Source organism: Acinonyx jubatus, chromosome B2 (assembly GCF_027475565.1).
Source record: "Acinonyx jubatus isolate Ajub_Pintada_27869175 chromosome B2, VMU_Ajub_asm_v1.0, whole genome shotgun sequence".
NCBI lineage: Eukaryota > Metazoa > Chordata > Mammalia > Carnivora > Felidae > Acinonyx > Acinonyx jubatus.
In genome coordinates, this window is record NC_069385.1 from 106,036,002 (window position 1) to 106,060,362 (window position 24,361).

General features: G+C 41.2%; 1 protein-coding gene across 3 annotated transcripts in view; it reads left to right on the forward strand.

The window, feature by feature from the left end:
• RCAN2 (regulator of calcineurin 2) overlaps window positions 1-24,361 on the forward strand; it is a 268,263-nt gene that overhangs the window by 27,229 nt on the left and 216,673 nt on the right. For all 3 annotated transcript variants that reach the window (XM_053222718.1, XM_027057625.2, XM_053222717.1), the window contains exon 2: window positions 14,771-14,997. In XM_053222718.1, coding sequence (XP_053078693.1) covers window positions 14,773-14,997 — 225 coding nt within the window. In that variant the 5' untranslated portion in view covers window positions 14,771-14,772. The remainder of the gene's footprint in view (window positions 1-14,770; window positions 14,998-24,361) is intronic.

The following is a 24,361-nucleotide window of genomic DNA, read 5'->3' on the forward strand; positions in this document are numbered from 1 at the left end:
ACCCTCTCTCTCTGCCCCTCCCCTGCTCACGTGTGAGCTCTCTCTCTCTCTCTCTCTCTCTGTCTCTCTAAAATAAAAATAAATCAACATCTTAAAATAATAATAAAATATATGAAATAACAAGCGACCTCTATTAATCACACTACACAGATTTTAATAGACTGGCAGAATGCTCTGAAGGTTTTTCCGAGCCTGATGGTATGGAGGGCGACAACACCCGGGAGGGCAGGGAACAAAGACTGAGCTGTGCATATTGCAGACGGACTTCCCTCTCCTGCGTCTATGCCAAGGGCAAACCATGTTCATGTTGTCAGTACCCTTCCCACCCCACCCCGCATATTATGAACCTTCCATGTCCTTTTCAAATACCCATATACTGAGTAGATTTTTAGAGTTTTGTGTTTAGTATTTGAGGTAATTGTACATTAACAGTGAAATGACTCTCCAAGTTCTGTTGGGAAGAAGGGCAGAACCGGTTTTAAGAAATGTAAAAAATGGAGGAGTTGAGAAAGTAAGGGAACTGTGGAGAGAAGGAAAATGGAGTATTGTCTGGGTTGGCGGAACCAATGGTTTTGAGCATCTGCCCTGTGACAAACGCTATCACCCAAAAGCCAGAACCGTCAGGTAACGATAAAAAGAAACAAACAGCAACGGTTTCTCACAAAGCCATGCAGGCCTAAAATAATGTCTCTCATCTTTCCTACTCCCCCTGTGCTGAGTTCGGCTTCAGGAATCCAGTGGTGAACATTGCTCTTTGGCATCTGAATACAAAGCTTCAGTTTTGTTGACTTCTCTCCAGTTGGATGTGTGGGATGATGCTGGGATTGGCTAGGAGAGCAGGAAGTTGAAGGGGCCCTAGTGTTCTCCCTTGATGTAAAGAGGTTCCAACGCCCTGTTGGAACATTCGGTGGGCTCCTCGGGCTGTTCTGTGTGTACTTGTCAGGAGTCCTCAGGTACAGTGGTGAAGCTGCCTTTTGATCATCATGGCGTCTGCCATGATGATTTCTGCTCGTTAAAGGTACAAGTGTTTCCATCTGCTCTTTTGGACAGGTAGAGGGATGGCTTACATCCTCCTCCCACTTCATTTCTTTTTCGTGCTTTCAAGCTTTATTTAAATTGCAGTTAGCTGCAGGTTCATTTCAAGCATGGCCTTTGGCCTAAGGCCGTGTAGAGGCCTGGTAATGTAAAGCGAAGGTGGCCACCAGCTCTTAAAAGGTATGTAAGTGATTAAATCCTCTTGGCCGCTCCTACTCGTGTCTTCCACGGACTCAGTCTGTCTCCCTAAACCTTCTGCAGGTCTTCCCTGGAAACCTTACTGCCAACACAGGTTCTGTCCTCTATCCTCCATGGGCCTGGCCCCTGATCAGTTGCTGGCAGAGTGAGAGATGAGGCAGACTGGCCCCTGAGAATAACTGGTCCCAACTGCAGCAGGCCAGAAGGGACTTTAATAAAGGTTTGGTTTGTTTGGTTTTTTTTCTAAGTTAGAATCTGGGTCAGCTCTGTCTTATTAAACAACACATGGCACCAGAAGTGGGGGACTAATTTGGGATCATCCTGGATTTGACTATCTGACGATGTGGAGGACCCTGCCCAGCCTGTGTTGGCTTCTTAGTTGAAGCCCTTGGTTGAACAGGCTGAGGGCAAGCAGCTCAGTCTAGAAAAGAGAAGATACACTCTTAGTGTGCAATGCAGAAGTCCAATCAGCCTTTGCTCCTTGTAGGAACCTACTAGATACTGCACTTGTAAGCTTGAAAGAGGGAGATGGAGAAAGAACAAACATCTTCAACCAAAAGAAATATAAAAAAGGGAAGGATTCTACATGTGACCTGAAGCTGTCAGGGCTGTGATTTACCTTCAGATCAAGAGTGATTTGGTGAATGTGCCAGCAATGAATGATATGGATGAGAGGGTGGGAACACACAACCTGGATTTAACACAGCAGGAGACTGAAAATCTGAGACTCAGGAAGTCACTCCGTTGAGAAAGTGGTAATCAAAGGGGAACAAAGCTCTGGGACATCCATTAGGAGAGAGAGAGAGAGAGAGGGAGAGAGAGAGAGACGGCATGAACAAGACAGAATATCAAGAGCTCTGGGTGGAGGCTGGGGTGTTATATTCCATTTGTCTTGCCAGCACGGCGGGTCAGGAGCCATGCTGAGTGCCAGCCATTACAGGAAGAGCAAGAATGCTCAACATATGGGAGGAGATGTAGAAACATCAATAAATGGGTTCCCTTTGCCAAATGTTGTAAATAACAATGCATGTGCAGACAGGCAAGCTGAAAGGAGGCGCTGGACAGGCCTCCCGGGGTGGAGGATGCTTGGCTATTGCTAGGGGGCCTGTCGTGGGGTGAGAACTTCCCTGTGAAGTACCCTGGAGCCTGGTTGAGCATGGAGGGCATTTTTATCTAAGTTGGAGAATGGTGTTGAAAAGGGAAGAGAATGGCAAGTAACACTGTTAAGTCTGAAGCAGGGAACATGTATTAGCAAGCTACATACATAGGCTGAGAGCCTCCAGGAAAATCCTTATCCTTGCTCTTCAAGTTATCTCAAACCCTGGGCCTAACCCTAAATATGCCTTTCTTGGAAAGTAAGCAGTCATCTGAGAGGAGGTAAGTAGTTAAAAGTGCAGCCAACCATACGATTAACAAGTGCAGGGCCCCCCCAGGTTGCTCAGTCATGTTTAGCGTCTGACTCCTGATTTCTGCTCAGGTCATGATGTCGTGATTTGTGAAATTGAGCCCCAAATCGGGTTCTGTGCTGACAGCATGGAGCCTGCTTGAGATTCTCTCTTTCCCCCTCTCTCTCTATGCCCCTCCCCCACTTGCTCTTTCTCTAAAAGAGGAAGAAGAAGAAGAAGAAGAAGAAGAAGAAGAAGAAGAAGAAGAAGAAGAAGAAGAAGAAGAGGAAAACACAAGTGCAAACCAGTGGTCGTAGCAAATGCTAGCATTTCCTGAGGGCTTATAGCTGCTGCCTTTGGCCTAAATTCTAAACCAGGATGATTTCACTTGAACATCTCAATAGTCCTCCCCCCATCCCCCACAAAAGAGAGACAAACCAAGAAACAGATTCTTAACTGTAGTACACAAACTGATGATTACCTGAGGAGGAGGTGAGTGGGAGGATGAGGGAAATAGGGGATGGAGATTATAGAGTACACTTTTCATAATGAAAAAAAAAAAAAAGAAAAGAAAAGAAAATGAAAAAAAAAAAAACAAACCTCTTAATAGTCCTGATTTATAGGTCTGGAAACTGAGGCTTAGTGAAGGAAACTAATTCATCTAAAATCACCAAGTCAAATGGCTGTGGAAGGAGGATTCAGACCAAGACCCCAGGGCCCAGCTACCACCTCCAGTCTGTCTTCTCTCCATGGACAGTCAGCAGTGGGTAGAGAGCCGGGATTTGAATCTGGGTCTGACTTCTGAGTTCTTACATTTCTCAGCATAGAAGCCCAACTCCTCTTAAAGACCTGAAAAATAGAATACCCACCAAAAATGTGGGTATTTGGTGTGGGGGAAGGTTGAATTTAATCCATACAATATTCCTATGAGGTTGGTACCCATGGTCCCTGTACTGCATACGTTGCTCAGAGATGTTCAGTAACATGCCCTAAGTCACACAGTTAGAAAGTAGCAGACCAACCCCAAAGGCCACATTTTGCTTTCCTCTACAACCTGTGCTTTTCTGCATAAAAAGACTGATGACTCCAGGGGCGCCTGGGTGGCTCAGTGGGCTAAGCGGCTGACTTGGGCTCAGGTCATGATCTCACAGTTTGTGAGTTCGAGCCCCGCATCAGGCTCTGTGCTGTCAGTTCAGAGCCTGCAGCTTGCTTTGGATTCTGTGTCTCCCTCTCTCCCTGCCCCTCCCTCACTCTCCTCTGTCTCTCTCTGTGTCTCTCAAAAAATGAATAAACGTTAAAAAAATAAAATGTATAAAAACAAAAAGACTGATGACTCCAGGAAAGAGAAGAAGTGTCATGTGAAAGATAGTTCCGGAATTGCTCTGTTGAGGACTAAGATGGCCAGTACTAAAAATTGTGTAATCGTGAACACACACAATGTGTCCTAGTCATTGGTCGAAATGCGTTATTTGTGTTTGCTATTAAATCTCCCAAACAGCATTCTAACATATACCCTCCTGTTCCCTACTGTTAAAGAAGAAAAATTCAACTAAGTAAACTTGAAGATCTCATGGGCTTTATTAAGCGATCCGTGAATTGAGCAGCACCCCATCTGGCTAGTAGAGGGGAGCTCCAAAGAGTTGCACAAAATGGAAGGTTTTTATGGGAAGGAGGGTGGGACAAGAAAGTTATTAGCAACAGAAAAGCTCCCTACCCTCTCCCACCTCCCCCCCCCCCCCCCAGCAGCCTTCCTGTCTGGCTTTTCTTTCTTACTAGAAGGTCTGAATAACTCCAACCCTTCTTGGCTGGATTTTCTCAGAAGGGAGGTGCCCCATCTCTCACTCTCTGCTCTAGATCCTTTTCACTCTGCTTCTCCTCCGTGCTCAGAAAGCAGAAGGTGAAAGATGACAGGATAAATCTGACTTTAGCTACCATAGCAACCTTCACCTGCTTTGCTGCTCACTTTTGAAGTGTTATCCTCCTATGAAAAGTTCTTTTGCATATAATTGCTAGGCTCATCCAGAGGCTTGGGGCTTTCTTTGAGTTTCCTCTGACAGCAAAATGAAAAGAAGGGCTTCTGCCTCCACACCAGGCTCCAAAATACATAGTCCACAGTGGTGCAGACATTGCCTTCTGCCATTCTCGGGGGCTTCTTTGTGATTGCCCCTTCCTTTTGTATCCAGTTTAAGACTTTCCAGATCAGGGGCATCTGGGTGGCTCAGTCAGTTAAACATCCGACTTGGGCTCAGGTCATGATCTCATGGTTTGTGAGTTCGAGCCCTACATTGGGCTCCATGTTGGCAGTGCAGAGCCTGCTTAGGATTCTCTCTCTCTCCTGTTCTCTCTCTGTCTTTCTCTCTCTCCTTCTCTAATAAATAAATAAACATAAAAACTTTTCAAAATTAAAACAAAATTCTTAAACCAAGTTCTTTTGAAGTTAACCTATGAAACATTTAGACTACCACCGAATTATAAAGACTATATTTGATTTCTTCACTTGATCCCACAAACCTCTCTCCCCACCCTTTTCCACTGTGTGCTGTGCCCCCAGTGGCTGAGTCGTATACTCAGTATCACAGCTCCCTTACCCTCTGGTCTGCACCTGGGTTTGGCCAATGGAAGGTGCCAGTGGCTCACAGGCAGAGAGCAAGATGGAGACATTTATCCCTCTGGTTCACTCTTTGTGGTGCCACTGTGGATTGGCTCTACCTCTCAACCAAAGGTCTACTCTTTGAATTCCTTGGGTGTCCCCATTCTGAAACCCCTCCCCTCTTCTTACCACTTCAGGTCTAGGGATAGTGTGAGCCCAGATTTTGTACTGTGTGTTGTGGTTTCCATATACCCTGCCCACACATCTGTAAACAGCTGCTTTATTAAACTCTTTTCAAATTATCCAATTTGAGCATGCCATCTGTTTCCTACTGGGACCTTGACTAATACAATGACCAAAGCTCTTGTCTTTTGAGTGATGTGTTCTAATATTGCTTGTTTTGTTTAATAAATGTATGGTTTATTGTAGGTCATTCTTTATAGAAATAGGTTTTCCTGTCTTTTTAAAAAATGTTTACATATTTTGAGAGAGAGAGCACGAGCAGAAGTGGGGGAGGGGCTGAGAGAGAGGGAGACAAACCATCCCAAGCAAGCTCTGCATTGTCAGCACAGAGCCCGACACAGGGCTCAATCTCATAATTCTGTGAGATCATGACCTGAGCCGAAACCAAGAGTTGGCTGCTTAACCGACGGAGCCACCTAGGTGCCCCAATTTTCCTGTCTTTAAGAACAACCTCCTCAACCCTCTAACCTTTTATAAAAGATAGTGTTTTCTCTACTTGACTCTTCTCTTGCAAACAAGACATTTGAAATGCATTTTCTTGATGATGTCAGTTAGGGTTGTGGGAGTGGAATACAAATGCCCTATCTGACCCTGAGCAAATTTGAGGTTCTTCTTTCCCCCTTTATTTTCTCCACTGGAAGAATATTCAGGATTCACGAATCTTCCTGGGAGATCATGGGTGTTAAAAGCCTGCGGAAGCATGCACATTATTCTGGTCAAGTTAGTCCCATCACTCCTATGGAATCCAGTACAAAAGGAGATGATGGAAACAACTCCACCGCCACCCCCTGCCCCCCGCCAGTTCATCAAAATTCATAAGAAGGTGCTTCCATAGGGAACCGAATTAATTGAATTACGTTCTTGTGGGAGCTTCAGATGGAACAGTGGCTCCAGAAGGAATCCTGAAGGGAGCCATGACCAAGGAATGTGGCTAACTTCCTTTGAAAACCATGAGTGGAAAACTGCATGTTCCTGATTCTTTCAAGACTGACCCCAATTGGTGTCAAGAATAGCATGAGGTTCACACAACTCAGCAGGTGTGAAAATTCTGCAGCTGAATTAAATAGGTTCCATTATATTTCAGAAAGAGCTCTAATGGGTTTCAGTGGAGCACAGCCTAAGAATATCATGTTTCTCCTTTGTATGTCAGGATGGCTGAAATGGTTTGTTGTTACTAATATACTTCAATCTCTCTTTAAGATGGACAAAAATGAGCAAAAGGCCTGGTTTATCCCTAAGAGGATCTAGATATTAAAATACCAAAAGGACATCAAAAAGACCTTATCCCTTAGGCCAGACCAAAAGTGATAGCTGAGGGTATTATTTAATTTAAAATAATTCTTGTTATTCACATAGAAGTTTTCTTCTAATAAACTTATTTTGTCTCAGCTATCATTAAAGAATCAATTGTAGAGCCAAAGGGATTTTAAATGCTGTAAAAATTAAAGTTTTCTAGTCTTTAAAAATTTGAACTGGATTCATTTAACCTTATGTTTAACTTAAAATAATAACTATAGACATTTCTTCTGTATTACTTATTAATTCAACATCGCATTCTTAGTTATTCTCATTAGCAGTCAAGTTGGCATTGTCATTTTTAAGTTCCTCCAAACTAACAAACCTCCCATAATCCATTTGATTGTTTTTCAATCAAAATTGAACTTTAAGTCAAAGTGAATTATTCCTTAATCATTTCCATTTATCCTGTTTACTTATTTATCCTCCTCAGCTGGCCATAAGATGGGATCAGGCTTTTTTTTTTTCCTGTTTATTGCTCTTATTGCAAAAAGTTTTAGATTCCTGTTCTTCATTTAAAAAGCAGACAAGTTAAATCTTTAACATTCTTTTGTCTAAGGAGAAATAAACCCAAACTTAAGTTGCTTTATTTAAGTGTTGGTTTATTTTTCTTCCTTAATGAATCATTATTTACTATTTTAAAAAATCTCACTTTCTAGTTTGAGTAACCTGGAAAATGAAAATTTTAGGTGGATATGAGTATCACATTAAAGGTTTCAACACTGGAGAAAGCTTTTGGGAAAGGTTATAAATTTCCCTTTCTTGAGTATCTTTAAACCCAAAGATAAACAGTTACCTCTTTTGCAGATTTCCTTTTTCTTTTTATTTTTATAAAGTTTTATAAAGTTTATTAATTAATTTTGAGAGAGAAAGAGTGAGTGAGAAAGAGAGTGCATGCGTAGGGAGAGACGGAGAGAGAGGGAGAGAGAATCCCAAGTAGCATATGGAGCTTGATCCCATGAACCATGAAATGGTTCCCAAGTAGCATATGGAGTCTCAATCCCATGAACCATGAAATCATCATGACCTGAGCTGAAGTCAAGAGTTGGGTACTTAACCAAACGAGTCACCCAGGCTCCCCTCTTCTTTTTTAAAGTTTACTTATTTATTTTGAGAGAGAAAGAGAGAGAGAGAGAAGGAGGAAGGGCAGAGAGAAAGGGGCAGAGAGAATCCCAAGCATGCTCCTCCCTGTCAATGCAGACCCCAACACAGGGCTTGATCCCACGAACAATGAGATCATGACCTGAGCTGAAATCAAGAGTTGGATGCTCAACCAACTGAGCCACATTGGCACCCCTCAGATTCTCTGCTAATCATGGAAAGATAAAAATCTCAAGGTAAGAAGAGACCTTAATGGAAATTCCAGCCAGCCAGTCCACTGGTCCTTGGATTCCTTCTGTGACATCCTGCCTGATATTTGTCACCTGCTCTATGGAGCTTACTCACTGGCTGTCACTGATACAAGTTTCCTACTAAGACATGAGGCAGGACATTTCTGTTTTAATGTGAATTGTTGACAGATCCATGGTACCTTTTATTAAATTGAATTCTTTTTCCCTGGTTTGACTTCTTAGTATCACACACAAAAAGTCTATTTCCTCTTTTGAAAGTTGAAGGCAACTATGATTCCACTCAAGACTCCTTTCCTGTGCTTTCATAGGCTATGTTTTCCCATGCCCCTGTTTTTTAGATGACGTGATTTTTGGCCCCTTAATGAGACTGAATCATCTCCTTAGAAAGACATCTAGTTTTTCTGTAGTGAGTGGTACTCAGAATTGGCCGTGATGTTCTCTCCATGTTGAGGGGACTCAAGATGAGAATATCACCACCCTAACCCTTCCAAAGTGCTATTAGCCTTTCTTATAGGACATACCTCAAACTATTGATGGGATGAATTTACTTGATAGTGAAGCTAGTATGAAAATGAGTGTTTCCATGGTGGTTTACAATCTTTTTTTTTTTTTTTTTTACCTCTCTGCTGTTCTCATGGATTATTTAGAATTATCCCCTCCTTCTATATCCAGACTTATATAAGACTTTCTAGACCAGAAATCCTATGAACAAATGCATGGCTCCCCATTTACATGAGATATATCCCATTCCCAGAAAGGTAGATTTCTTTTTTTTTAGAATTCTGAATTTAGGGATCTGAATCTCCTGCGTATTGATAACACTGTGACAATAATGATATCCAACAGAATCAGATGACTCCTTGAGGTCCCTTCTCCTGAGTTTAATTGTGCCCAATACATGTTTGCTAGGAATGAAAAGTAGGGAGTTTGGGAAAGATTAATTCCTTGTACAGAAGCCTAGCAATGTGTACATTATTCTTGTTTATTGGGGGAGAGAGAATTTGTTCACTTATTTGTGCAACAAACATTTATTCAGTTGCTAATTCTTTGATACTGAAAGGGCATCTTTAAGTTTCAGTGTTCATAGGAGGAACTATACCCTCTTTATTTCAGGTCTTTTAATGTTTAATTAATAAGTGCTGTAGGGTTTTCGGAGGATCTTGGATGAAATCATTTCCACGTTATAGCAAAGTAATGAAAGAGTTGAAAATCGTCCTGTCTTTGGGCTTCCTCCTTCATTAAAACGAGTCAAATTCAAGCATTTATGTTCTCATTGCTACCAACTTGGTAAGACTATATATAACTATTAGTGCATTGTTAGTGGTGTTTGGGAGGGACAGGATTTTTTGAGTTTTTATTTTGTTTTGTTTTTATCTTAACTGGTCTCTTTTGCTTTACAATCCTCTTTCCCTCCTCCTGGAGTCTCCAACCACACTTGTAGCAAATAATGGAGCACCACCTCTCTTCATCTCTCAGTTTAATACTATGGACTTAACAGACATGTGAAAACATGCTCAATGTCACGCCTCATCAGGGAAATACACATCAAAGCCACACTGAGATACCACCTCACACCCGTCAGAGTGGCTAAAATGAACACCTCAGGAAACTACAGATGCTGGCGAGGATGTGGAGAAACGGGAACCCTCTTGCACTGTTGGTGGAATGCAAACTGGTGCAGCCGCTCTGGAAAACGGTGTGGAGGTTCCTCAAAAAATTAAAATAGAGCTACCCTATGACCCAGCAATAGCACTGCTAGGAATATATCCAATGCATACAGGAGTGCTGATGCATAGGGGCACTTGTACCCCAATGTTTAGAGCAGCACTTTCCACAATAGCCAAATTATGGAAAGAGCCTAAATGTCCATCAACTGATGAATGGATAAAGAAATTGTGGTTTATATATGCAATGGAATACTACTTGGCAATGAGAAAGAATCAAATCCTGCCATTTGCAGCAACATGGATGGAACTGGAAGGTGTTATGCTGAATGAAATAAGTCAGTTAGAGAAGGATAGATATCATACGTTTTCACTCATATGTGGATCTTGAGAAACTTGACAGAAGACCATGGGGTAAGGGGAGGGGGAAATAAGTTACAAACAGAGAGGGAGGGAGGCAAACCATAAGAGACTCTTAAATACAGAGAAAAAACTGAGGGTGGATGGGTGGTGGGAGGGAGGGGAAAGTGGGTGATGGGCATTGAGGAGGGCACCTGTTGGGATGAGCACTGTGTGTTGTAGGTAAGCTAATTTGACAATAAATTATATTCATAAAAATTTTTTTTTAAATACTATGGGCTTAACACTCCTGGACATTCATGTGTCCACATACTTAGCAGTAGTAGATGGCAACCTCCTCCTTAGTGCCAGATTCCTTTGCTATTGCCTTGCTCTCGATGAGCCTACAAGAGTAATGAATCGCTTTACTTCACATATTATTTTGGAAGCTTCAAAGACATTCATATGCTTTATCTCATTTGATGTTCATGGGAGACCACAGGGTAGACAAAGTCACGTTGTTTCTCCATTTTGCTGAGGTAAAAAACCACAGTCCAGAAGGGATGTGATGTACGGAAGGAATGGAACCCAAGTGTCCTCCTGGGGCCCCTCCTAGCGTTTCATAAAGATGTCCTTTCTCTGCATGTAAGGAAGTGTTGAGGTTCTTCCAGGGGACCCTTTATATTTTAATAGTGGATAGTGGTTTTCCTTTACCAGATGCACATGATGATGGAAATTTATGCTTCCTAAATGTCAAACAACAGAAGAATGGTTAAATAAATCATGACAGATCTGTACACTGGGATACTACGTGTCTATTAAAATTAGTGTTTTCAAAGAATATATAATGGTACAGGGAACTGCTCTTGATTATATCAATGTTTCAAGAAAGAAGCGGGATATGAAACAGCAGGATCCCATTTTGTTTAGAAATTATACATGTGGAAAAAAAAAAAAAAACACTGCAGCTAACTAGACCAAAATGTTAGTACAATTTTCTCTGGATAGTAGGATTATGGTTTGCTTTTATTTTCTTTTTAAAATACTTTCTGAATTTTTCAGTTTTTTCTTGAGTGAACTTGTGTAATTAAAAAATGTAAGTGTGATTTTAATTAGACCCTGCAGATTTTCCATTTCAGCTAGAGGAATCATTTGAGTGGTTCTTGCCATCTCTCATTTATACAATTGCATTTTATAAGTCAAACCTTAACACTGGAGTGAGCAGGTTGTCCTCCTTATTAGTGGATGGATTTGAAGCAAATGCTATATTATTAGTGTATGTATTTTAAGTTGGCCACTTTAACTCATTGCTTGTCTGTTATTTTTTGAACATGACTCCTCCTTACAGAATTCATTAATTCAGTCGAACATCATTTTGAGGGCTTTCTCTATGACCCAGTCTAAAGACTCACTGGTGAAGCCAGTCTCTCCTGTCAAAAACACCTGCTCTGGTTTGAGATACAGACTGGTAAAGCAGTAGGCGTGTTGCACGATGATCGGGAGAGAAGGCTGTGTGCTGTGTGCTTAGGATGTGCAGAGGAAGGATGCCATATGCATGGGGCGTGGGGGGCGTGGGGGGCATGGGCGGGTGGTTGGCAAACCCTCCCAGAAGAGCTGCCTTCAGCTCAAGAGGCAGCTCATCATTTGGATGACCAACCACAGGTTTAGAAATAAGGATGACACATGTAAATCTTCTTATGCTGTGCAGGTAACTGTTGCCTCAAACTTGTTTTACAAGCAGTTCAGAGTCTTGAGATTAATTTAAAAAGAGAAAGGCTGTAGGGCCTTTACATTTCTGTATTGGGGAGTTCTTTGGGTCTTCAGAGCTTCCCTTTCTTCGTGTTTATTTGGGTTTACTAAAGGTTAGTGGTGATGCCGAATAGTCCTGCTCTGAGATTATCATAATGATGTGTTTCTAGAGTGTTTTATATTACTTATCCTTTTATGTAGTGGTTAGTACTGGTTTTGAGCACTTCCTCCACTCCCCTTTCATTTCCTCTTCCCCTTCCTCCTCTGCAGAGGGAGGGAAACAGAGAGATGTGCTTGTTCTCATTTTATAAAGATAAACTGAGTCGTCGAATGATCGATTGACTTCTCGAAATTATGAGTTGAGTCAGTAATGGAACTGGCACGAGAAATCAGGGTGCCTTTGTTCAGAGCTCTGACTTCTAAAATATTTCTCCATATAAGTAGAATACGTTGTTTGCCAAAAATGCATTCACCTTTTAAATCTTTACTGAAAGTAATGAGCTTAAAATAAAGTCCCTTGAAGATAATCGTATTGTTACAGCTTAGAACAGAAGTTAAGGCTATTTGAGTAGATTAAAATGAGCCCTGAGTAAGCCTTAATATTTGGTCTATTTAATTAATTTGTTCAGCAATGGATTTTTATTTCTTTCGGAAAAAGAGTAATTGAAACATTCTCGGAAAATATTTAGGGACATTTGGGGATTAATTTTGATTAATTTAAAAATTTTAAATAAGAGGGACAGGATTAAAAATAAAATCAGTATTGACACATAATAGCTATACTTCATGCTACTGGATGACTATAACTTCATTATTAAAAGGTTTTCCTATAATCCACTGATGAAAATAATACTGTTTTAATGCTCTTACTAATTATTCTTACTATTGAAATAATTAGTACTCTAATAATAATAAATGATGGTTATTATGCATATTATAGTAACATTTGAAGCAATAGTATAAATGAATATGAAGGAAAAAATACATATAAGTATTTTGTTGAAATTTTTGTAATTACAAATATTCATATATTTTGGATTAATTATAGAATAAAACAAAGCATAAGAGATATACAACATTTTTATTTAAAACAAGTACTTTGTAGGGCACCTGGGTGGTTCAGTCGGTTGAGCACTGACTTTGGCTCATGTCATGATCTCATAGTCCGTGAGTTCGAGTCCCACATAAGGCTCTGTGTTGACAGCTCAGAGCCTGGAGCCTGCTTCGGATTCTGTGTCTCCTTCTTTCTCTGCCCCGCCCCTGCTTGAGTTATGTCTCTGTCTCTCAAAAGTAAATAAACATTAAAAAAATAAATAAAAATAAAAAATAAAATAAGTACTTTGTCAATTTAAATATAGAAAATGTATTCATTGGAGTTTTAACTTTAAAATACAGGAATTGTTCTATTTTATTTTATATAGACGAGGATTTTTACTTACCACAATTACAATGATCTGCTTTTAGAGTTACTAACTCACAATTTTAAAGTTTTGGCTCTTGTCCCAACCAGGCCCTAGGTTTTATATATAATGCATTATTTATATTACCATCGAATGATGCTTACCAGGATCCCACTTGGCCTTTGTTTCTAGGAAAAATAAAAACAGAAAAACGTAACCTCATCACCTGAGTGATCTAATCAGAGTTCGAGAGAGACATATGCAGAAACCCATCCGTACTTGTTTGGGGACCAGAATTTGTGTCTAACAAACCTCATGAGGGCAGAGTGATGTTCTGTGTTGCCCACCCATCTGTCCTGTACTCTGAGGCCCTTTAGTGATGGGACTGGGAAAATGGCACTTCCGGAAGATGGCCCAGCAGCCACACTGTAGGTGTCAGTCAGTCTTACATGCATCCTACGGACAAATTATTTCACCTTTGGGGCTTCTAATCATTGAGCATGATAGGCATGAAAATAGATACAAAAGAAAAATGTAGACACTACCTATCCTTGGGGCATATGGGGAGACGGACAAAATCTACTACAATGTGTCAGTATCAGAAAATGATAAAACTCTCCAACCATTTGCAATGGGATAAAAATCTGAACATTGGAGTGAGGAAGTAATAGAATGATTGGACACAGCTAGGTAAAATGAATACGAGAAAGCTTTGTGATGGGGACTATGAGGAAAGGAAATCTATATCTATATCTATATCTATATCTATATCTATATCTATATCTATATATCTGTATCTATATACCATTAGATCTATTATTAGATCTATCTACTATAGATCTATCTATTAACCAAGAGAGTACTTATTTTCGAAATCCAAGGTTCACAAATAGAGTAATCATCCCAGGTAGAAGGTAGGTGTGTGTGTGTGTGTGTGTGTGTGTGTGTGTGTCCTCATTGTGGATAAACTATTAACTGTTAGAGTTACCATAAACAAGACTCGGGTGGTGATGAAGTAGGTTGTACTTCCTTAAATACAGACTTGAACTAATCTTAATCTACTTCATTTCTATGATATAGGAAAGTGAGCTCTGGTGCCAAACTCCCTGGGTTTGAATTCTAGTCCTGCCATTTCATCATTGGCATAGTAAAAGCTACTCACTTGCTTTGTTCCTCAGTTTCCCTGTCTGTAAAACAAGGATAATGTTGATGCCAATCTCATAGACTATTGTGGAGATGGAATAGGTTAGTTGATGCATGTCGATCATTTAGAACAGTTCCTAGAACTCAATAAAGGACAGTCATTAGTAGTAGCAGCAGTGGTTTTATATAATTCATTGTCTAACTTATGAAAGCACTCTCCTGAGTCCATTTGATTCTCATAAGGAAGCAAAGGCTCAGAGAGTTTACGTAATGTTCCCGGGTCCCACGTCTAGGAAACACTGGGCAGCTCGGCCTTACGATCAAGTTTTAAGGAATCGATGCTTGTTCTAACACATGTCCGTCTTTGTGTCCTCAGGAATGAGGGGAGAATCTTACTTCATTGGAATGAGGAGCCTCGGGCAGCAGGGGCATACCCCGGAAGATGGAGAACTTTTCTTGCTCTGCTGCATAGACAGGGACTGGGCTGTAACTCGGTGTTTCGCAGAGGAAGCCTTTCAAGCAATCACTGACTTCAACGACCTCCCCAACTCACTGTTTGCATGCAATGTTCACCAGTCAGTGTTCGAAGGAGAAGAAAGCAAGGTAATAAGCCTTTTCTGCTCCTGAATCCTGGGAAGATGTGGCATTGTCTCTGTCTTGTGACTCATTTGTGATTGCGGTTTGGAAATTGTGGAAAATGTATAGTTGGCTCTCTTCTGGGCATGCACAGCAGTAGAAAAGCCTACTCTGTGACCAACTAACTGTGACAAGGTTGTACATGTTGAATCAGATCTCATCCTTGGAGACCCATATGCCTGTCTAACAGAGCAAGTGGTGTTAGGAGTAGCGATTGCAGGAGATACCCCTTTAGGAAGCAGATGTTGTTACAACAAAAAGTTTTATTTTCCTATTCTATTCCCTATTCCTATTTCCCTATTCTGCCAAAACCATGATTTGCCTTTCTCAAAACGGCACAAGCTCTTTTTCACTCCTGCTCCTCCTGCAGTGGGATGAATGTTCCCAAAATAGCTGTGACCTGAGTCCTGCAGCCGTTATCGGGAAGGTAAGCTGGCTGGTCCTCTGTGTCTTGCTTTGCTCAGTGATACCACACAGGGTGGAAATGTTATGTGGGTGGTGAGAATCTGAAGCGAAAGTGGTTGATTTGAAATGATTGGGGAATGAGGTTGTCTGTGTACAAGTATCTTCCAGAAAATGAAGCTTCCCATTTTAAGACACAAGCTTGATTCAGTGTAAGTGTTCTTGGAAATCAGAGTTAAATATTCTGCTTGGAGATCTTTTCAAAGTTCATTTTAGATTTCTCTGACCTTTCAAGTAGGGTGTCTGAATAGATCAAACCTTCCCTGTGGATGTGGATTTCTAATTGTAATCATTATACTATGTTGTAAAACATGGGCAACATTTTTGGGGGGAAGGGACTCTTTTTCCCAAACTAAAGTTTATGCCTCTGTGTGAGACGTAAGAGTAGGATTTCTTGATTGCCATTTTACAAATTTGGGCTGTTTTGCCAATTGCTGAACTCCAGTCTCCTTTGCCTGAAAACAATTACTGGAAATCTTTTTTTTTCTGGATTTTATTGGTTTTGTAAGCAATTCTGATAGCCTGGACGACTAGGAATTATTTCAAGCCATTTAAAGATAGTTTTATATTGATATTATTTTGGCGTTGAACATTGAAATGATAGGCTAAAAATAGCTTGAAATCCAAGGCCTTAGATGTGATCCCCTATTTAAAGTAAGAAAATGGCACATCGTCTCTTTGAAAGAAATTGGGAGTTTTGCTCTTGGATTATAATCAGTTTATAACACAGATTGTAATTTACTCAGAGCCAGTAATTTCTCTCCCCCCCCCCCCCCCCCGTCCCGCCCCGCCCCGGAAACCTACCGGACATTAACTATGAAACAAGATTCTGTGTTTTCTCATTCTATCATCTATTTGTCTAAATTAATCAACAATTGGATGGATTTTCCTTAGAGGCCAAATGAGGGTTTTGATTCTTTCCTGATTAAATATTTCTTGGTAGATTGGAACAGTCAGACCTAGGGAGGAGCTTATCTTATTTTGGAGTGCGCTTAAGCATGATTGATCTGCTGAACCAGGATTGGTTATGTAGAAAGACAGAAGTGTGGGGAGAGTTCATGGGAATTTTCCCACATCTATGCTGATGTTCTAATCGGAGAATGAATCACAGATTACAAAATATTTTCATTTAATTTGTGTACAAAGTTGGTACGTTGCAGTTTGATCATAAGTATTTGGTTTTAAAATGACCTTTTGATAAAATATTGAATTGAAATCAACCAGATGTAGTTCAGTGGAACCAAATTATCAAATTATTTAGACCATATTTTAATAGCCGACGAGGTGAATTTTGTAATTGGCCGAAGCCTACGTAATTAGGCTTATTAAATCAGATGGAAAGTTTTCTACCTTGGTGCGATTTTATAGCCCCCATTTGAAGAAGAGAGTCTATAGGATGTCAAATTATCTGATCTAGGTTCAGTTTTAACTACATACACATGGTTAAGGATGACAAAGCAGGATGATCAGATACCGATGAGGTAACAATAGCAAGGAGCCATGATCACGGGACACTAGAAAAAAATGTGTTTGGGAACCTTGGGGCCCCTCATCTTCATTGCCACCTCCTTCTCTTTAACTTCCAGACCTTTATAGTCTTCCCTTTACCTCCATTGTTTCCCACTATCTTAATAAAACTCATTTATTTTGTATGCCACTCTCTCAGGAAATTCTTTCCACAACGTGCAAAGTTCATGAATCTAAGTCACAAAGTCTGATGATCATTCTCTCTCCCAAAGGGTGGACATTTTGGGCACTGTGCAAAGTTGGTGAAGAGATATTTTTAGGTAGAGGGAAAAGAAACACAAAGCATTTCTAGCACTCCTATATTTGCCTGTGGACAAGGCTAGCCATGGTGATGTTCTAAAATACTTGGCCTTGGAAGATGCCTTCAGTAGCCTGGAGTTCTATCAGGGAGATAAGACATTGGAAATGGAGCTTAGTATTCATTTCAGAGATGCCGGTGGGTTGTTGGCAATATATGGAACTTGTTTTGGCAGAGCCCTTTCTTTCTTGGCACAGTCTACTTTCCAGTTCATTGTTTCTTGATATTGACGGACTACAGTTTAGATTGTTTCTTGCAGTTATTATAATGCATACATTTTAATTTCCTTAGCTGGCTAGGAATTAAAGCTTCTGCTTTCCTGACTGTCGTGTATGAGTCTTTCAGCAGTCTCTTCTCTGCTTTCCCACCTGTCTGAGACCGTTTTTCTGAGCCCTTTTCCTTTTTGAAGTAATTTGGAAACCACTAAATTGGGCTATTAACTAGTAGGTACCACCGTAGGATATGATCTTGTTATGCTAGTTTCTGTTTGTCCAAGTAATAAATATTCTGATAAGTTCATTTCTGCTCTCCTCTGTATCCTATTCTGACACCTAAAGAACATTTTAAAAACAGCTTTGTGAAAATTGTTCACTCCGATTTTCTGTTAAGCAGAATTCCGCGAGATTGTATTTTGATTTGATGCTTTTGCACGGAGTGAGCACATATTTCAGAGTGGCTTGTTGTGGTCCAGATGGTTGAGATTTGTTTATATAACACAAAGGAAAACCGGAGCTGGAGGAAATTGGCATGTGAAACCAATAAATGCAGATTGCTGTTTGCGTGCTACAGCTTGAAGGATAAATATTTTTGTATGAAACACGTTTAGAACTGGGATCTTCACAGCGTGCAACACCTAAAAGTTACTGGGGTTCATTTCCCTTTGGCATGCTCCCCTGGGTTGGCCTTTCTGGATCCAGCCGGGTTGCAAAAAGTCATCTTGAGGTAGGTGAGGCCGCAGGGGTATCCCGGGGGCTGCCCTGTGTCTGTACTGAAGACGGGTGAGGGTCTGCTCACTGGGACATGGGCACGCACTGGTAGCTAAAGGAGAGCAAGGAAACAACACCCACGAAACATTTCACCAAATTCAATTCAATAAGGAGAACCCTGACTTGATAATGGCCTCCAAAAATTATGAATGTATTCAGTTTAATGATGATGATGGTGATGATAACAGCAGCGAATACTTACATAGCATATAGCAAGGTGCCAGGAGCTCTTCCAAATGCTTTATAAACATGAAAGCCTTTGATTGTCATGACAACCCTATGAGGGTGGTGTCTTTCCGTTTCTCTACCTCCTGAGCATGTACCAGAATTCCCTGGAAACTCAGGCTACTTCTGCTCAATGTGGAAGCAGGAGTGACCTGTCATTTCCAGGGTCGAGCATTTCATTACCAACGCTTGACCCTGAAAAATGTTCTTTTCATGCTGCCGGGGCAACTGGCATTGCTGGGAGTGCCTGCCCAGGCAGCGGGTTGTGGGGTGAGGAGAGTGAGGACGCAGAGCAGGGCCCATGAGGAGCCTGCAACATGACAAGAAAACAAAAAAGCCTTTGTTGCTTTAAACCACTGGGATTTGGGGGTTTGTTGTCCCGAGTGTAACTTAGTCTGTCTACATAGACTGAATCTCATGGTTGGTACCATAAGTACAGGGCCTCTGGACTTTTAATTCTGGTTCATTACCCACCATACCTCAGCTTCTCTCAACTCTCCCGTGGAAAGCAGATTCTAGAAATAAAGTTGGCTATCCACCAGCATGAACATTCAGGTAACAGAATGTAAGGCAGAGAACTCAGGTAATTCAATAACAAGATTCAAGCTAAACATAAATGCATTGAATCCAAATCACTCTTGTAGTTAAGCTGTGATACTCATATGAATAAAACCTGTTTTGTATGTCCGCTTATACTGACATTTTGCGTAACATTTTTAGAAGTGGCTGATATATTGAGTAAGCCAAGTGAGTAAAAAAATTTAGAGATGTCTTAAGCACATTTGTTTTCATAACTACCCCTAGAGAAGAAGAGGGAGAGATAAAAGAAAATAAGTGAAAAGAAAAGAAAACAGAAAATGAAAGCTGATAGGCAAAGCTTTGGAAGATCTTATGGAAGCCTGTAATGGTTCCCTGTAATGAGATGATTTAAGGCTGGTGAAAAAAAGTTATGCTAAGGATATGTAGCAAAGGCTAAACGAGAAGATGATTGTAGTGTCACCGAATATAGGTTGAAGAAAACAAGAAATGAAGTAAACTGTGGTGACCTGAGGGTGAGAAAATGATAACTGAGCATTTGTTTTAAATACTAAAGTGGATAGGGGTGCCTGGGTGGCTCAGTCAGTTAAGCATCCGACTCTTGGTTTCAGCTCATGATCTGGAGGTTTCTGGGTTCGAGCCCTGCTTTGGGCTCTGCCCTGGCAGCACGGAGCCTGCTTGAGATTCTCTGTCTCCCTCTCTCTCTACCCCTTCCCTACTCACACTGTCTCTGTCTCTCTCAAAAATAAATGAACTTACAAAAAAAATAACTAAAGCAGATAACAAATTAGATACCAAATATTCAAGGAATACTTTTGAGTCTCACCGTTTCTCTTGTGCTTTTCATCCCTGATAGGTGGAAGTGACATTTACAAATAGGTTTGTTGCTTTAAAGAAAGTTTTAAATTGTGAAAAAGACAGTGGATATCATTGTACTCAGTCAGGTGTTCCCGTTTTCTCCTTTCTCTGGACGATGGCTGGGAACCATAATTAGTCACCGCTAATCATTCGGGGGCACCTGCCAGATGAGAGGCCCAGCGTGGGGCAGATTTGAAAGCTGCTGTAGGACATTCCCTGGAACCTTAACCTTTCTTCAAGTGACTGCAATATTCCAGAGGCATATTTAGTGTCTTGCTTCGCCACAGCACTGAGTGACCCCCTGGGGCTCGAGCGCCTGACGAGCCACTCTAAATGCCCCACTTAGCTACCTGAAAATAATTGAGGCAGTGGAAAGAATTAAGCCTGATGCATACAGAGTTGAGAATATTTGGTTTCTGTGCCAAAGAGCAGGTGAGCATGTATTCTTGATGGCACCTGGGGAAAAATGGCTGCCATGTTCCAATTAGTCTGGGATAATATTGAAGAGGGACAGGGAGCTTTTTTCCCTTCTTGGAAAAATGAAGGTTCCTTGGAAGCCACTGATTTTGATTTCCACCAGAGCTGCTGCTGACCTATCCAGTGACTGTGTGAATTATGAGAAGCTGTCCCCAGGGGCAGAGTCTTAGGGCATACTACCTGGGCCATGATGGGTGAATTTGAAAAAATGGCCCCCTCTTTCCCCAAGCTGAAGGAGTGAGTGGAGCCCTGAGCCGTTGTGGGTGGCTTGACAGGTGGAGGGCAAGCTTGATTCCATCCTCTACTTTCCTCCCAGGCCAGCAGCCTCTCAAAAATGCACAGAAGGCGAAACCATCACAGTGGCCCCGGTCAAGATGGATAATTTTTAGTTATTTCCAATTTAAAGGATATGTAAATTGAAGGATAACTATTGAGTTGTCACCTAAGAACCTCCTTTTTTAAGAGGCAGTTTCAGAGACGGAGCCCCGGGGAAGCCTGGCGAAGGAGCTTTATTGTTATTTTTTCCTTGCTCTCACCAGCTGAAAATGGCATTGGCTTCACCCTGCTTTTGAGGCTGTTCTTGGTTCGGTGGTCTGAAAAGCCGGACCCATTCAGAGATAACCAGAGAAAGTCAGAGAGTTGGGACATGAACTTTAAAACAATACCAAGGTATCCTTCACAGCAGGTCTGACATTTAGCTCCATGGATGAGATCAGTGTGATACAGATGAGCTGAGTGCAAGTCCTATTAATATCATGTGATACTTGTTCTACGTTACTGCACTGCTTATACTTGGTTATTGTCTACTCATTTATGATTTTGTGCATACAGTGTTCAACCATACTTTCCTGCTTTTTGGGAAGAATGGATATATCGAAAGACAACCTGTGTAGTTCATTTTGTTAAGTTTGATCACTTTCCAGTGGTATTTTGGTAATGTATTTTGCTGGGGATGTTTTATCATACAGCACAACAACACGTTTTAAATACAAACACTATAATCTCCACCCATGTTTTGAGGTGGAGACTTGATCAGATACAGGACATGGGTAAGACTTTTCATCAAACATGTTGAAATATATCTCGTATCTTGTTCAAAGCCTACACTTCCCCCCCCCCCACACTTGTAGCTATTACTAACTCCAGATTATTTAGTATGTTATTATGCATAGAGTGCACTGCCTTATATGATGGTCTGGTCTCCAACTCCAGCTGGAGGATTGCAAGTATCTTGAAGGCAACAGTGCAATGCTCATCATTCTTCTGTATCCTGTAAAGTCCCCCATGGTCCTAGATATAACACGGGCATTTCCAGAGAGACAGAAGGGCCCTGTGAGAGGGCTTGGGCTACCCAGAAGCTCTTGGGTCCAAATCCTGCCGCTACCACAGACTAGTTATGTGATCTTGGTTAACTTAACTTCTCTGAATCTCAGTTCTCTCTTTTATAAAACGGGGTTAACTCTACCTTCCGTGTAGGTTTGTTATGTGATTAAATGAGATGAAATGCTTAGAGGAGGGGGCACAACACTAGGTCTTCTTGGTAAACATTGCTTCCCTTTCTCATTCTCTTTCATTCCTGTCCCCATCACCCAAGGCTGTGACCGTCCATCTCTGGTTCAAGGAAGGAAAGAGCCCTCCTAAAATCATGTGTTTAGATGGCACATGTACTGTGGAAGTAGGAAGAAAGGCTTGATTTAGCCAGTCTTGGCTAACAAAGTTGTACCCCCCATATCACAGCCTTGGGCTCTTGAAAATTTAATTTCAGTCTTGGCTGCATGAAAACTGTTTCTGTGTTGGTTTTAAGATACATGTTGTTCACGGTTCCCCCAAATAAGAGTCATGTGTTATCTTTTGTCTAGAATATACTACCAAGAAAACTTTGTTTACCTTGGGGAACTGGTATTTTTCTCACTAGGAAGATTATGTAACTTACATGTTTGTTTGTTTGTTTTTCTTGGCTTCCAGGAAGCTCAAATTAAGAATTAATATTCAATCAAGGCCCGTTTCTTGATTCTTAATGGTCTTGATATGCTGTTTCTTTTGTAGTAACCTAATTATGTATATGTATAATTCAAGAAAACTTTCTGAATTATCTAATCAAACTTTGCTCATATTTTTATGGAAAGTTTAACAATCATCTTTCAATATATAAGGAGGCTGGCCAGGAGTCACTGATGGTATATTTTGCAGATGTTTAAAGTTCCACTATGAGTAGGAAAAAAATGACCTAAATTAGTAGAGTATATATTTTTATTTTATTTTCAAAAAAATTTTTTTAATGTTTATTTATTTTTGAGAGAGAGAGGCGGACTGCAAGTGGGGGAGGGCAGAGAGAGAGGGAGACACAGAATCCGAAGCAGGCTCCAGTCTCCAAGCTGTCAACACAGAGCCCGATGCGGGGCTCGAACTCACAAACTGTGAGACCATGACCTGAGCCGATGTCAGATGCCCAACAGACTGAGCCACCCAGGCACCCCTAGAAGTGCATTTTAAATTTATCACTATGTAGATGACGTTCAAAGCTTTGCAAGGGGCATAGAAGTCAAGAGTTTAGCTCTTCAAATAGCTTCTTTCCAAATTTTCAGAGAAATGAGTCTTCAGTATTGGAAATTTGGCACTGATAACTAGTTTTCATTAAAGCTAAATATGGGAGTCAAGAGGGTGGGGTCATCACGATTTAGAAAGAGGAGGAGAAGGTGAGTATACATGTGGTTTCCTGGCCCTGCTTTTGGTCTGCTTCCTTGTTAACACCTGGGTTCTCAGCTGCAGTGGAATTGTCTTTCCCCTAAAGAAACTTCTCTGAGTTTACATATCTAAGCAACTGTGGTCTCTTCCAAAAGGACTCCTCTTTGGGCATCACTGATAGCGCGTTCTTCGCAATGTTGCGAGTGGTGCAAAGCCTTTGTGGATTGGAAGTTGTGGAAACAAACAAATCGCTCAGAGCCGTGTATGGTGATTCAGGGTGGGTAACCAGACCTCGTAAAATAATTTTTATTTAAAAACAACACACACAAAATGCCATCATGAAAAAGAGCTGCGAAACCATGGGAATGATTTTCTTTTGGAGGTTGGGGACTGACTTTGGGGAATTCCAGAAATAAACCACGAAGGCATTGCTACCGCAAAGTCACCTTTTGGAAAACGAAACAGTTGTAGACCTAGTGGATTACATAGGATGCAGATTTTTTTTATTGTATCTGTTTATAAGGCACCCTGACTCGCAAACCTGTCTCTTGCTTGCTTTCTTGCTGAACAGAGCAAGCCTTAAGAACAAATACATTGTGGTGCGAGGAACATCCCGTTCCCAAGTACCTCCTGCTGTGCTCTTCGAGTCTTACGGACTCGAAGATTATTTTCTAATCAAGAATTCCCTTTTCAGTGAACCTACCCCTAGGGTACACTACATCCTAAGATATACTTAAGATATATCCTAAGGTGTATAATCTACATACCCAGGGAAGGGCAGTGACTCATACATATACTGGCAAGGGGAGAGAGTACTGCATTAATCAGACTACTCAATCCAGCCATCAAGTTTAACAATTATTGAAAATCTTCCATGTCCCGTGCCCTTGGCACCGAGAGTACAAAGACGAACGAGGTGCCAGCCCTCACAAAGCTTAATGTTTCCCGGCGTGTGATAATTATAGGACACGTCAGGTGACGTGAGAGATGGAAGTGGACGCAACATATACACAAGCCCAAGGAACGGGCATGCCTAAGAGGGGAGGGAGAAGGCTCTGCGATATGTTTTTGTTTTTTTATTTTGAGCCTATACCTTGACCCTATACAACAGTCTCCAAGTGGACCCATCCTTCGCCATGCAGTGTGCTGGCTGGGGTGACCCGAGGACAGGTTTTTCAGCCCGCCTCTTGTGTAATCAGCATTGTTGTCCTGTCCCACAGGCCCTGTTTTGAAAGGACATCTGACGTGTGTTGGGTGGCAGAGGGAAAGAACTGCC